Source organism: Oryctolagus cuniculus, chromosome 14, assembly GCF_051225735.1.
Source record: "Oryctolagus cuniculus isolate XC-2025 breed Fujian yellow rabbit chromosome 14, ASM5122573v1, whole genome shotgun sequence".
Classification (NCBI taxonomy): domain Eukaryota; kingdom Metazoa; phylum Chordata; class Mammalia; order Lagomorpha; family Leporidae; genus Oryctolagus; species Oryctolagus cuniculus.
Window position 1 is genome coordinate 76124695 of NC_142880.1, and position 15525 is coordinate 76140219.

Sequence of the window (15525 nt, forward strand, 5' to 3'; positions counted from 1 at the left end):
TGAATCCCATATGGGTGCCACATCTAATGGTGTGGTCTTAAATGTGTACTGATTGCTAAAAGCTAAATAGTTGGGGGCTGGTGTTATGGCACAGCAGGTCTTGTTACTGCCTGCATTGCCAGCATCCCATATGGGCACCAATTTGAGTCACGGCTGCTCCACTTCCAATCCAGCTCCCTGCAAATGGCCTGGGAAAAGCAGTAGAAGATGGCCCAAGTGTTTGGGCACCTGCATCCAAGCGGTAGACCTAGATGAAGCTCCTGACTTCAACCTGGCCCAGTGCTAGCCATTGCGGCCATCTGGGAAGTGAACCAGCAGATGGTAGATCTCTCTCTGTAATCTTTCAAGAAAAATAAATAAATCTTTTCAAAAAATATTAAATACTATTACAAAGTTTAAAACAAAAACCAGATTTTGTTTGCTTCAGACTTCCCAGAGGCAAGTCATCTAAATTCTTCTATTGAATATATTTTAAGCTTATAATGTAGTTTTAAAGAAAGCAATGTTTATATCCTTTTTCCTTTATTTCAAATTTTTTGACACAATTTACTGATTTCCTACCAGAAGGCTTTAGTACTTTTTTATCACTCCTATCATACATAAACTTTCCCTTCTCCCATCCCTCTAATATAATCATCCTTAGTAACTCTGATTCAGTATTTTTACTTTTATGATTATCATGTATTATTCATAGTTAAACCACAAACTATTTCCTTTCTTATATAAAAATATTTTTGTTGACCTACTTTTCTAGAGATAACTGATTGCTGTTTTTTGGCTCCCTGATTTTCTAGCTAACACATATTCTCCTCAAAGTTTCTGAAAGAACTGTAAAAATCTCTCTCTGAACAACACATTAGGTGATCTTTTGCATTTTATTTTTTTTTCTGGGAAAAATTCCTCTTGGGGCCATCTGTCTACCTGCTAGGCAGGCCTGTGGCACAGCTGTCCCCTACTCACTTCACCCTCTCTCTGGAACTTCCTGACTTACTGTTTCTTTCTTTGGTGGAGTATATTCAGGTTTTGCCTGAGAAAGGGTACATAGAAGGTAACATTTGATAAGGCCTTACTTTCTGAAAATATCTACACTGAATTCTAACTGAATGAGAACAGGCATACAATAATTTCCTCTGAGAACTTACATGACATTGGAAAGCTTTCCAGATTATTGTTGAAGAATTTAATGTTATTCTGACTCCAGATTCTATTCTCTTTTTTAAAAATGTATTTTATTTATTTGAAATACAGAGTTACAGAGAGAGGCAGAGATCCACTGGTTCACTCCCCAATTGGTTGCAATGGCCGGAGCTGAGCTGATCTGAAGCCAGGAGCCAGGAGCTACTTCCAGGTCTCCCATGTGGGTGCAGGGGTTCAAGAACTTGGGCCATCCTCCACTGCTTTCCCAGGCCATAGCAGAGCTGGATCGGAATGGAGCAGGCAGGACTAGATCCCATATGGGATGCTGGTGCTTCAGGCCAAGGCTTTAATCTGCTACACCACAGCACTGGCCCTGACTCCAGATTCTTTCCAATAGACCTGTGCTTTGTTGTTCTGGAAGCTTTTAGGGTCATCTGTTTAGTTCCCATTTTGAATTTTTATTTTATTTTTTTTAAAGATTTATTATTTGGCCGGCGCCACGGCTCACTAGGCTAATCCTCCACCTTGCGACGCTGGCACACCAGGTTCTAGTCCTGGTCAGGGCACCGGATTCTGTCCCGGTTGCCCCTCTTCCAGGCCAGCTCTCTGCTGTGGCCAGGGAGTGCAGTGGAGGATGGCCCAAGTGCTTGGGCCCTGCACCCCATGGGAGACCAGGAGAAGTACCTGGCTCCTGCCATCAGATCAGCGCGGTGCGCCGGCAGCAGCGCGGCGGCCACGGCGGCCATTGGAGGGTGAACCAATGGCAAAGGAAGACCTTTCTCTCTGTCTCTCTCTCTCACTGTCCACTCTGTCAAAAAAAAAAATAAAAAAAAAGATTTATTATTTATTTGAAAGGCAGAGTTAGAGAGAGGCAGAGGCAAAGAGACAGACAGACAGACACACACACACACACACACACAGACACACAGAAGAGGTCTTCCATCTGCTGGTTCACTCCCCAGGATGGCTATAACAACCAGAGCAGCGCTGATCCAAAGCCAGGAGCTTCTTCCAGATCTCCCACGTGGGTGCAGGGGCCCAAGGACTTGGGCCATCTTCTACTGCTTTCCCAGGCCATAGCAGAGAGCTGGATGGGAGGTGAGCAGCCGGGACTCAGACTGGCACCCTTATGAGATGCTGACACTGCAGGCGGTGGTTTTACCTGCTACGCCTCAGCATCAGTCCTTGAGATTTTATGATGATAAGCTTTGGTGTGGGTCTTACTCAAAGCCACAGGTACTCTGGGACCTTTAAATCTAGACAGGTGTGTTCTTTAGTTCTGGGGAAATTTATTAAATTTTAAGGGAACTAAGATAATTTCTGCTCCTTCATTTTCTCTCTATGGAAATACTTTAAGTTGGGGATTGGGCCACTGGATTAGTACTCTAATTTTCTCTTTCATTTTTCCTTCTTGTCTCCTTTCCTTCCCTTCTTCACATCCATCTACCTATCCAGCTTTCTATTTGACTTTTTGGGAGGTTAGTTTTATCCTCCAAACTTTTGTTGAAACTTAAGTTCCTACTATTTTTTTTTTTTTTACTTTTAAGGCTAAAACTCCCTCCGTTCCTTCCTCTTTGGCATCCAAATACTGCTTGATGGATATGCCACCATCTTTTATCACTTTGAGATCGTAGCTTTTTTTTTTATTCCTGAGTGGACACAAAGATAGAACTTTTCTGAAGTTTCCCTTGTATTCTCTTTCTCCCTCGCAATTCTTTTCTTCTTATTTCCTGTTTCATTTTAAGAAATTTTATTCAATTATCTAGTGATTCTTATTTGTTTATATTTAAAAGTGAAGCACTAAAAAAAGTATACTTAGTAGACATCTAAATAGTCTGATACAAGCAAAGCGTCTGATCATTTCTTTGTCAGAATTCAAGTATCAGAGACACTAGGTCTTTCCTCATGGGCTTGTCAGTTTCTTCAGAAGAGAATCCATTACCAGCATAAAGGGGGTGCAGAAGACTTTGGGGGGAAGGGGTGAAAGGAAGCAGTGGGATCGCAACAATCCATCTTTTTTCACTTAATCCTTGCTTTCAGACCAGCTCCTTACTCCTACCCTGTGGTATGCCAGTTGTATACAAGCTTTTAGCTTTTCTGATTCAGTTTCTTTCATATTTTTATTTATATGAAAGACAGAATTACAGAGGCAGGGGCAAAGAGAGATCTTCCATTTGCTGGTTCACTCCACAGATGGCTGCAACTGCCAGAGCTGGGCCAATCTGAAGCCAGGAGCCAGGAGCTTCCTCCCTGTCTCTCACGTAGTTGCAGGGGCCCAAAGACTAGTGCCATCTGCCACTGCTTTCTCAGGCCATAGCAGAGAACTGGACCAGAAGTGGAGTAGCTGGGACTTGAATTGGCACCCATATGGGATGCCGGGATTGCAGGCGGCTACTTTACCTGGTATGCCAGGGCATCGGAGGGGAGGTGTTAAATTCAATTATTCCTGGGGCTGGCGCTGTGGCGTATGGGGAACTGCGTGCAATGCTGGTACCCCAAATGGGTGCTGATTCGAGTCCTGGCTGCTCCACTTCTGATTTGGCTCTCTGCTGTGGCCTGGGAAAGCAGTGGAAAATGGCCCAGGTCCTTGGGTCCTTGCACCCATGTGGGAGACCTGGAGGAAGTTACTGGCTCCTGGCTTTGGATTGGCACAGCTCTGGAGGTTGCGGCCATTTGGGGAGTGAACCAATGGATAGGAGACCTTTCTCCCTGTCTCACCCTCTCTCTGCCTGTAACTCTACCTCTCAAATAAATAAATAAATCTCCAAAAAATTTAATTATTACTGATATAAACTTTCAAGCAATTTCTCATTTCAAGTCCTTCCCTTCACCATTGCTTTCAGTTACCCAAATGCCTCCACACACGGAAGCTGTCAAGGACGGAACAGGCTAATCAGTCCCATTTGTGCTGGTGCAGAGCTCTACAGGTACTGATGTTTCAGTTCTCTGCTTTCTTGTCAGGTAACAGCTTTCCAGCTTCTCAAAGTCTATTGCTATCTCGTCTTTTCTGTGGGCTCTTTGTGTTTGGTTTTCATATTTATTTCTTTATTGTTGTTTCAATCAGATTTAGGAAGGAGAAAGACAAACACAAGTATTTATTCAACAATTATTTACAAAGCACTTACTTTGTGTCAGAAAGTATTACAGGTCTTGGGGATACAACAGGAATATAGAAGTGTGGGGCTGGTGTTGTAGCATAATGGGTTAAGCCACCACCTCTGACACCGGCATCCGTTGTGGATGCAGTTTCAAGTCCTAGCTGCTCCACTGGCAATCCAGCTCCCTGTTGATGGTCTAGGAAAGCAGAAGATGGCCCTTGTGCTTGGGCCCCTGCAGCCATGTGGGAGACCAGGAAGAAGCTCCTGGCTCCTGGCTCCTGGCTTTGGATTGGCCCAGCTCCGGCTGTTGTGGCCAATTGGGGAGTAAACCAGGATGGAAGACCTCTCTCTCTGTCTCTCCCCTTCTCTGTCTATAACTCTGACTCTCAAATAAATAATCTTTTTCAAAAAAATAAAGGAGACAGATAAGTTAAAAAATACATAGGTATTCCTTATCATCTGAACTATCAATCTAAATTCAAGAACCAAAAAAGATTTGGAAACATTTTTTTGGATAAATCCAAAAATTCTGGAACTCAGGGACCAAGTAGATTAGAATAATTTGGTGGCCTTCAGCATTTCAACTCATCATCAGAATCAGGAATTTAACGTATTCAGGCAACCAGGGCTATCAGTCTATAAGATATGGTAGTGATACAAACTCTAAGGAAAAATAAGGCACAAAAGGAGGGGCAGGAATGGGCTGACGGTCAAGGGAAGACCTCAGTGACAATACTATCTAGACATCCGGGAAAACAGAAGGGCATTTCTTTCTTTCTTTCTTTTTTTTTTTTTACAGGCAGAGTGGACAGTGAGAGAGAGAGACAGAAAGAAAGGTCTTCCTTTTGCTGTTGGTTCACCCTCCAATGGCCGCCGCGGCTGGCACGGTGCACCGCGCTGATCCGAAGGCAGGAGCCAGGTGCTTTTCCTGGTCTCCCATGGGGTGCAGTGCCCAAGCACTTGGGCCATCCTCCACTGCACTCCTGGGCCATGGCAGAGAGCTGACCTGGAAGGGGGGCAACCGGGACAGAATCCGGCGCCCCGACCGGGACTAGAACCCAGTGTGCCGGCGCCGCTAGGCGGAGGATTAGCCTATTGAGCCGCGGCGCCGGCCTAGAAGGGCATTTCATGTACACAGAGATTCCAAGGTCAGGAGTGCGCTTGGCATATTCATGTAACAGCAAGGAAGGCAGTGTTGCTGGAGTGGATTAAATAAGAGAGAAAGCAGGAGGGGACGAACTCAGCGAGAATATCAGGGGCCAAATCCTACAGGGCCTGTGTACTATGATAAAAGACTTGCCTTTATTCTGAAGAAGATGGGAAACTATCAGAGGCTTTTATGGGTTTTGTTTTAAAAGCATCAATGATCTGCTCAGAGAACAGATTACCCTGGAAGAGACAGAGTGGCAAGGCTGGTTAGGAGGCTAGTATAATAATCCAGGTGAGAGACTGGTAGCTTGACACAGGTCTTTCGGCGTAAACGGTAAGGAGCAAATTCTCTTAAGTAACAGACATGTTTTGTAGCCGGTTTGAATGCAGGGGGTGAAGAAAGTGAATGAACAAGGATGACTGTTTTTGGCTCAAGCAATGGAAAATTGCAAATACCACTTTCTAAGATGAGACGCTTGGGAAAAGGGAAGGGAAGGGTAAGCAGATTGGTGGATGGAAATGAACAAGGAAGGAAACAAGTATTTACTTTTTGTCAATTTAAGTTTGAGCACCTCACAGACATCCAAGTGGAGATGTAGAAGGAGCAGGTGTATGTGAACATGGATGTCAGTGGATAAGCTGGAATACATAGAAAATGACAACTAGTCACCATATAGATAATACACAGCTTATGGAATAGGGATAGAGGGAAAAGAGGTTTGAGTACTAAACCCTGGACAATTTCCTCTAATTTAGAAAACAGAAATTTGAGAAGGAGCAGCCAGTCACATAGAAGACTCAAGAGAGAATGGGGTTTCTTTAAAATGGGGGGCAAGAGGTGGCTGCACTGTGGCGCAGTGGGTTGAAGCCCTGACCTGAAGCGCTGGCATCTCATATGGGTGCCGCCGGTTCTAGTCCCGGCTGCTCCTCTTCTGTTCCAGCTTTCTGCTATGGCCTGGGAAAGCAGTGGAGGATGGCCCAAGTCCTTGGGCCCCTGCACCCATGTGGGAAACCCGGAGGAGGCTCCTGGCTCCTGACTTCGGATCAGTGCAGCTCTGGCCTTTGCGGCCATCTGAGAGGTGAACCAGCGGATGGAAGACCTCTCTCTCTGTCTCTATCTCTCTATGTAACTCTTTCAAATAAATAAAAATAAAATCTTAAAAAAAAAAAAAAAACAGAGCGAGAATGGGGTTTTAGAAGTCAAGTAAAGTGTTTTTAAGATGGAAGGAACAACCAAATGCACCCAAGGCTGCTATAGTGGAGTGACTGGGACAAAAGCCTGGCAAGTGAATTCAAGGCAAAATGGAAAAATTCGGAGATAGTAAACATACACAACTCCTTCCACACATTTTTAAAGGGAGGCAGTAACTAGAGGAGCGTATAGGGTCACAAGAATTTTCACCATTTAGACTGGAGGATAAGTTTGCATATTGGTCAGTTCAGTAGAGTAAAAATTAATTGATGAATGATTTAGGAGGAAGAAGGGATAAATGAAAAAGTAAAATCTTTGTGTTGGCAAGAAAAGTTGGAATGACATGTACAAGTAGAATTTTTCTCATTATTCTTCCAATTACCTGGAGAAAGGGAAGTGAGATCTATGGCACTGAAAAATAAATTTTTACAAACAAGCAAAGATTCAATCAGAACTAAAAGTTTATGTGAATCCTCATCAGGACACTAGAGATTCACACCCTCCATAGGTCCAGTTCTTAATTAACCTTTGCTGAAAAAGACGTACTACATGTTTTCATTCTTGAGAAATTCTTTCATTATAATAGAGTAGTTGATTTCAGGACAATAAATACTAACATAATTTCTTGTAAGCCTCATGATTCTGTCTCACATCATTTAGAAATAAGGTAAAGTAAGCTGGCGCTGCAGCTCACTAGGCTAATCCTCCGCCTTGTGGCGCCAGCACACCGGGTTCTATTCCTGGTCGGGGCGCTGGATTCTGTCCCGGTTGCCCCTCTTCCAGGCCAGCTCTCTGCTGTGACCAGGGAGTGCAGTGGAGGATGGCCCAAGTGCTTGGGCCCTGCACCCCATGGGAGACCAGGAGAAGCACCTGGCTCCTGCCATCGGATCAGCGCGGTGCGCCGGCTGCAGCGCGCCAGCCGCCGCAGTCATGGGAGGGTGAACCAATGGCAAAGGAAAACCTTTTTCTCTGTCTCTCTCTCTCACTGTCCACTCTGCATGTCAAAAAAAAAAAAAAAAAAAAAAAAAAAAAAAGTAAAGTCAAATAAATTACCTTCTATTAAGATATTTTATTTTCTGTTTTCTAGATAATTATGTATCCTTTCCCTTACATCTTCCTCTAATGGCCTATTGTCAGCAGAAACTTTTTTCTTTTTTTTTTCTTTTTTAATTTGAGGCCTGTGCTGCGGCATTGTAGGTGGTGCTGGCATCCCATATGGTCACCAGTTCGAGTCTTGGCTGCTCCACTTGTGATCCAGCTCCCTGCTAATGCACCCAGGAAAACATCTGGGGAGTGAACCAGTAGGTAGAAGACACCTCTCTCTCTCTTTCTCTCTGCCTCTCTATAACTTTGCCTTTCAAATAAAAAAAAAAAACTCTTTTTTAAAAAAGATTTATTTGAAAAGCAGAGTGACAAGAGAGAGAGAGAGAGAGAAACACACATCTGGGTCTCCCAAGTGGGTGGAAGGGATCCATGTACTTGGGCCATCAACCACTGCTCTCCCAGATGCACTGGTGGGCAGCTGCATGGAAACTGGAGTGACCTGGACTTGAATGAGCACTCTAATATAGGATGTGAATGTCCTAAGAGGTGGTTTAATCTGCTGTGCCACAACGCCCACTCCAGTAGAAACTTTTATCACTCAGACTCTACAAAACACCATAGATCTAATTTTAGAAAATTATATCCTAGACTATTTTTATCAGTGGAAAAACTAAAGTTGCCATTTTCATCAGTGTCTAATTTTAAATGCAATCTTTGAAAGAAGACTGCGTTTTAGGCTTCAATACATCCTTTATCCTGAAGTTATACTGACTTTTGAGTCTTTGTAGGCGTCTAATGAAAATGGAAGATTAAAGTTAATGTAGTCAAACGTTCTGAGAACAAGTAGTCATGACAATATACACAACTTCCAATGACACAAATACCAACTTCAAACACCTAGAAAATCTATGGGGCTGGCACTGTGGCACAGCAGGTTAAAGACCTGGCCTGAAGCGCCGGCATCCCATATGGGCGCCAGTTCTAGTCCCGGCTGCTCCACTTCTGATCCAGGTCCCTGCTATGGCCTGGGAAAGCAGTAGAAGATGGCTCAAGTCCTTGGGCCCCGGCACCCATGTGGGAGACCCGGAGGAAGCTCCTGGCTCCTGGCTTCGGATCAGTGCAGCTCCAGCCATTGAGGCCATCTGAGAGGTGAACCAGCAGGTGGAAGACCTCTCTCTCTCTGTCTGTACTTCTCTCTGTAACTGTCTTTCAAATAAATAAAATAAATCTTAAAATAAAAAAGAAAATCTAGACATGCTGTAACAAGAGGGGTAGTCGATAGCTCCAGTGAGACTTCAGGAAGTAACACCAGATGCTGGACACCTGCATCTTAGACTGCCTGACCTAACGGAAAGAAAGCAGTCATTCTAAGCCGACAACAGAACTATGTATTATTTTCTCATTCTTTGTTTCCAAGATACTTGTATAATAATAACTTCTCTTTTCTAATCTCCCCCTCACTGTGAACTACTCATTCATTGCTTTATGGTGGTTTTATCACATCCAAAATGTTCTAAGTTCAGGTGAAACTGAAGAAATGGCCAAGTTACAGCCATGAGAAAAAAAGGAGATGGAAGGGAAACACTTAAAAATCACCATTTTAATTAGCCTGAAAAAGAGTAATATTAAAAAAAGAGGAAAACCTATAAAGGGAACAATGATTTCAAGAAGCAAGATTTATCTACATCCATCACTGGCATGCTCTGGGTCTCTGAAATTCCCGGGGTATTTTCTCAGAAAAGTCTGGAGAATGAGTTCTTGATTTTTCAATCTGCACTGCACCTTAAAGGAACTATAATTCCCAAGCAGAAAAGACGAAGGGCCCTAGTTACCCCTAACTGCACGAAATCTGGAGTAATCTTAACTATAGTGCTGTTTTTAGCTTGATACCATGAATAAAATGTCAGCATAAAAAATACCATTACTTTTATCAGAATAATGCATAATGTAAGTTAAAGATCACAATTATTGTAATTTATCAATCTTTTACTTTGCAAAAATAGCTCACCTGGTACAAAATAGTCTGTTGACACAAACCAATGAAATTCCAAGTGAAATCCCAAGCGAATAGCCTTCAAAGTGACAAGGAAAATCAAATAGAGAACAGATACTGTGCCTGTGAGAAAGAAAAATCAGAAACGTTATATTTGACAGACTATTTTAATATCAAACTTTGTTCCCGCTTTTTCAGTACAGTGTGAAAAGTCTTTCTTGCATTGAGTATAACCAATAAAAACCATCTGGGATCTACAGAATAGAAACAAGGGGCCAGTGTTGTGGCAAGTGGGTTAAGCCACTTGCAGTGCCAGCATCCCATTATCAGAGTGACGGCCTGAATTCCAGCTACTCTGCTTTCGATCCAGAATCCTGCCAGTGCATCTGAAAAGCCAGTGGAGGATGGCCCAGGTGCGGGAGCTCCTGGATATGGATAGAGTTCCTGGATATGGATAGATAGATATGGATAGAGTTCCTGGCTCCTGGCTTCAGCCTGGCCCAGACCTGGCTGTTGTGTTCACTTAGGGGATGACCCAGCAGATGGAAGATCCTTCTCCCTTTCCAAGTCTGCCTTTCAAATAAATAAATAAATAAATAAATGCTTTAAAAAAAAAAAAAAAAAAAAAACAGAAGCAAGCGATGTGAATTACAGAAAACGAAACAAAAAACCATGTGCTAGGCTAGGCCTAGGTTGGAAAAGTCTGCCACAATAGTCAAGGTGAGATAAGAAACATCAAGAAAAAAGGGCTGCTTCTAGGGGCCCAACTAACTGCTGAGGCTCCTGTCTTGACTCAGCACCAGCCCTGCCAGGACCTCAGGGCCACTGAGAGAGGAAAGGAGGAGCCAGAGTGGAGCCCCAGCTGAGGCAATGGCTGGCACCATGGGCACAAGGGCATGAAGGAGGACTGACTCCAAGTCAGAGTGCAGCATACCCAACCAGCCATGTTTGAGACAAACAACTACCAATAACCTATTTTCCAAACATGGCAAAACTGTAAAGGTTACTATAATGAAAGATAAAGATAGCAGGAAAAGTAAAGGGGTTACAGTCCCAGCTGTTACAAGCATTTGGGGAGTGAACCAACAGTTGGGAGCCTGCTGTGTCTGTCTACAAAATAAAAATGCCGAGGTAGGCAATATTAAAAAATATAAAATATAAATATATAAAAATAAAATTACCTTCAGGCTATAAGGTTTCTTTTTTTTTAAGATTTATTTATTTTACTTGAAAGTCAGAGTTACATAGAGAGAGAAGGAGAGGCAGAGAGAAAGAGAGGTCTTCCATCTGCTGGTTCACTCCCCAATTGGTCGTAACAGCCGGAGCTGCATTTATATGAAGCCAGGAGCTTTTACCGGGTCTCCCATGTGGGTGCAGGGGCCCAAGGACTTAGGCCATCTTCAACCACCCTCCCAGGCCATAGCAGAGAGCTGGATAGGATGTGGAGCAGCCAGGACTCGAACTGGCGCCCATATGGGATGCCGGCACTGCAGTCGGCAGCATTACCCACTCCGGCAGCATTACCCACTATGGCAGAGTGCCAGCCCTAAGGGTTTTAAAAATTTATTTATTTTTATTTGAAAGGGAGAGCAACAGACAGAGTTCGTCCATCTGCTGGTTCACTCCCCAAATAACAGCCAAGGCTGGGTCAGGCTGAAGCTAGAAGCTTAGAACCCAATCCAGGTAACACATGGGTGGCAGGGATCCAGGTACTTGAACCATCATTTGCTGCCTCTCAGGGTGCTCCTTAGCAGGAAGCAGGAATTAGAAGTGGAAACAGGACACAATTCCAGGCGTTCTAATACAGGATGTGGGCATCCCAAGTAGTATCTTAACTGCTGTGCCAAACATAAGCAAACTTTGTGTTAGGCGTGGACTCTATCCTCAAAATATTTCACTTTGGGACCGGCACTGTGGTATAATGGGCTAAGCCTCTGTCTGTAGTGCCAGCAACCCATATGGGTGCTGGTTTGTGTCCCAGTTGCTCCTCTTCAGATCCAGCTCTCTGCTATGGCCTGGGAAAGCAGTACAAGATGGTCCAAGTACTTGGGTCCCTGCACCAACATGTGAGACCCAGAAGAAGCTCCTGGCTCCTGGCTTTGGATTGGCCCAGCTTTGGCCCTTGTGGCCATTTGGGGAGTGAACCAGCAGATAGATGACATCTCTCTCCTTTCCTCCTTAACTCCCTACCTTCCTCTCTCTGTAACTCTACCTCGCAAATAAATAAAATCTTTTAAAAAAGATATTTAATTATGTCTATGTGAATATTTCAAGAATCTAAAAACACTTCTGGTCTTAAGTATTTTGATTAAGGGATATTAAACCTGTATTAAAAATCAGGATTTACTAGTAGTAATTTTAATTAAAATTATTTAATTTTATTAAAGTAGAGAGCTAACCTTAATAAAAATGCAAAACAATTTACTATATTAATGCTATTGTTATCCCATGGAAAAATATTAAAATGGTTTGAAACATTTGTTATATAAGTTTTATTTGTGTCTGATTGGTTGACATGAGCACTTTTGAAATAAATAGAGTGTTTACAACAAAAACTTCATAAAGACTGAGAAGTTGGGGCAGGTGGTTAGCCTAGTAGTTAAGACACCTGCTTCTCACACTGGAGTGCCTGGGTTCAATACCCAGTTCGAGCTCCTGACTCATACTTCCTGGGAGGCGACAGTGATGGCTGGAGTAAATGATTCCTTTCACTGTGAGGAGACCTAGATTAAGTTTTCAGTTGCTGGCTCTGGCCCTGGCACAACTGCAGCTGTTGCGAACATTTGGGGAGTGAACTAGCAAACGGGAGCTTACTCTATTTTTGCTTCTCAAATAAATAAAAATTTAAGAAAAAAAAGTGAGGTTAGGGAAAAAAAGACTGAGAAATTGAATAGTTCATTGTAATAGTAATGTTAGTAAACTTTTTCTAAAAAATTACTTATTTATTTTATTCAAAAGGAAGAATTACACAGAGAGAGATATATCTTCCATCTGCTGGTTCACTACCCAAATGCCCACAATGGCTGGAACTGGGCCAATCTGAAGCCAGGAGCAAAGAGCTTCTTCCAGGTCTCCCATGCAGGTGCAGGGGCCCAAGCACTTGGGCCATCCTCTTCTGTTTTCCAAGGCCATAGGAGAGAGCTGGATTGAAGTGGAGCAGCCAGGTCTCAAACCAGTGCCCACACAGATGCTGGTGCTCCAAGAGGTGGTTTTACCAGCTACGCCACAGTGCTGGCCCCAGTTAGTAACTCTTAAAGAAACCTGTATTACAAAAAAAGTAGTTAATGTGGATCATAAATATATTTGAGAAAGGTGGTAAGTCAAATAACTCATGAACTATCTGATGGGACATCTATATTAGGGTTTGATTGGATAGCACTGCTTGCTAGATGCAGATTCCAGATTCGATTCACAAGTATTATAGACAGGATGAAGTGGACAGAGTTTAAGAGTTATTTATTTGAAAGGCAGAATTACAGAGAGGGAGAGACAGAGAAGAGAGAGAGTAGAAGAGAGATCTTCCATCTACTGGTTCATTTCTCAAATGACCACAACAGCCAAAGTTGGGCCAGGCTGAAGCCAGGAGCCAGGAATTCCATCAGGGTCTCCCAGGTGGGTGGCAGGGTTCCAAACACTTGGGCCATCCTCCGCTGCTTTCCCAGGCACATGAGCAGGGGCTGGATAAGAACTGGGGCAGCCAGGACTTGAACCAGAGCCTTTATGGGATGCTGGCATCGTAGGCAATGGCTTAACTCACTATGCTGACCCTAACATTCAGAGTTTTTAGCAGTGTGAAAGTTGGAAGATTATTTCTTTTAATGAATTATGACCAGTTGTCATGGAGTTAGGAAGCTTAAGAAAGTATCTGGATGCTAATTCCTCTAGAGAAGTTACAGTTGTAAAAGAAGAGGAAAGTACCTAGGAAAAGGGCAAAAGCAGAATATCCTTAAGGAGCTGGGCAGTAATCAACCTGTTTGGAGGTCTCATGACTGTTTTGCCCAATTGAGCATATAAGTTTATATGCTTTTCAAAGATTTGTTGCACTGGAAAGTTGGCAAGCACATCAGGAAACCACAAATGAGCTATATAAGCTCTACTGTGGGTTTGGAGATTAGCTGATTCAGAAAGTATGAACACAAGAAGCCAAAGATTATGTAACTGTAACTCTTCATTTTCTGTATGTGTCCACGGCAGCTTACAGTGACTCTTGCTCTGAGACAAAGAGGCACAGAGAACTGTCTTTATCTCTTCCTTTTGTCTTTTGAAATCCAAAGCCATCTCCTGGTTTCCTGATGTGATGTCACTTAATTATTTTCTACTGCAGACTGCCTACCAGGAGATCAAATTGACTGGGAGGATCTGAAATTCTATGGTCTATTTGGAATTATCAATTCTGCGTGAATGATATCACTGCCTCTTCTTTAGTTAATGAGATTTGGGTTTTCACTGGGGGATACTTACATAAGGTCAAAACATTTCTTTAGCGGTGGGCATTTGGCACAATGGCTAAGATACTACTTGGGACACCTGCCTCCCATATATCAGAGTGCCTGGGTTGAGTCCTGCCTCTCTCCCAACCATGTTTCCTGCTTCCTGCTAAGGTGCACTCTAGAGGTGGCAGGAGATAGCTCAAGTAGCTGAGTGACTGCCACTCACATGGGAGACCTGGACTGAGTTACTCACTTCTGGCTTTGGTCTGACCCAGTCGCAGCTGTTGCATACAATCTGGAGACGAACCAGAGGACAGAAGGTGTCCCTCTATCTCTCTGCCTTTCAAGTGAAATAAATAAATAAATAAAAATTAAAACCAAAACCAACATTTCTTGGGGATTTCTGAAAACAGTGCTCATAGAAAAATGTCTGCTCCTTAAAGAAGCAATAGTGATGTAAGAAAGAAAATCACTGAGGAGGAAAGCAAAAGCAAAATAAACCTAAAGGCTAGACAACGATCTCGCAGGTTCAAAGTCAGATGACAATTATATGTGATACTCTTCAATAGAGTCTATAGGAAAAACATCCCCTAACTTCCCTATTTATGTTCTAATGTTTCTAACCCTTAAAACTGAGAATTCCTATTATATTTATTTGGACCTCTCCTCCTGAAATTTTAGTCTATTTCCTCTAAGTTGTTCAGTAATGTCAGAATGGGAAACTAAATAAATCATGTCTCAGAAGGGGGCAGGTAGGTTAAATGGTCATGTACAATTTTCTATGTGCCAAATTCCATAAAAAACAAATAACAAAAAGCAGAGTAACCTATGAATGAACAAATTGAACACAGATGAGCAGGCCTGGAAGGTAACTCTCTCCCAAGTCAGTCAGTATTTCCACAGAACCCTCCCTCCCCGTATTCTGCTCCACAACTGAGTATCACATCTTACCTAGGATATTAAATTTTGAAAAAAATGAAGGAGATTTGAAATTGAGCAATGGCAAAAGGAGCCCTATAAGGTAAAAGGGCACTGTCTTGGACTTATTCCACCACTTTTCAAATTGCTGGACTTCTGTGTCATTGACATAGAAAATCACAGAGCTGTTGTCAGGATGGTCACCACTCCCGGCGCTTGGGCAAATCACTGCAATAGGAAGGCACGAGATCAGTGAGAACCACAAAGAACTAAAAATGACTGTCCCCAGATACTGATGCCTGCTTTCCCCGTCTCAACTACCTTGAGCACTAAGTTTCACCTCTCTGGAATGAGAAGTGTATTCAGGTATATTACAAATCTTCCACGTGAAAATACATAACTAAAGGTGAGAGCATCTTAGGAAATTTTGAGGTATATCCTTAGCCTCTGCCAGACACTATAAAAAGTCCTACTAATTATCCTTTGGTTCCACTGCCAATGAGAAAGTATTGGGCTAGATGGTAATCTTATTTATACAATAATATAACAAACAGCATTCACAGT

The 15525-nt window shown here is 42.9% G+C and overlaps 1 protein-coding gene across 3 annotated transcripts in view; it reads right to left on the bottom strand.

Moving 5' to 3' along the window:
* The window catches only part of SLC38A9 (solute carrier family 38 member 9), a 101994-nt gene that overhangs the window by 29680 nt on the left and 56789 nt on the right, over window positions 1-15525 (bottom strand). For all 3 annotated transcript variants that reach the window (XR_517789.5, XM_002714039.6, XM_089312796.1), the window contains exons 9-10: window positions 14995-15189; window positions 9629-9736 (exon numbers count right to left, since the gene is read on the bottom strand). Coding sequence is in view for 2 of the 3 variants with exons in the window: in XM_002714039.6 (XP_002714085.1) it covers window positions 9629-9736; window positions 14995-15189 (303 nt within the window). In the remaining variant the exon portion in view is untranslated. The remainder of the gene's footprint in view (window positions 1-9628; window positions 9737-14994; window positions 15190-15525) is intronic.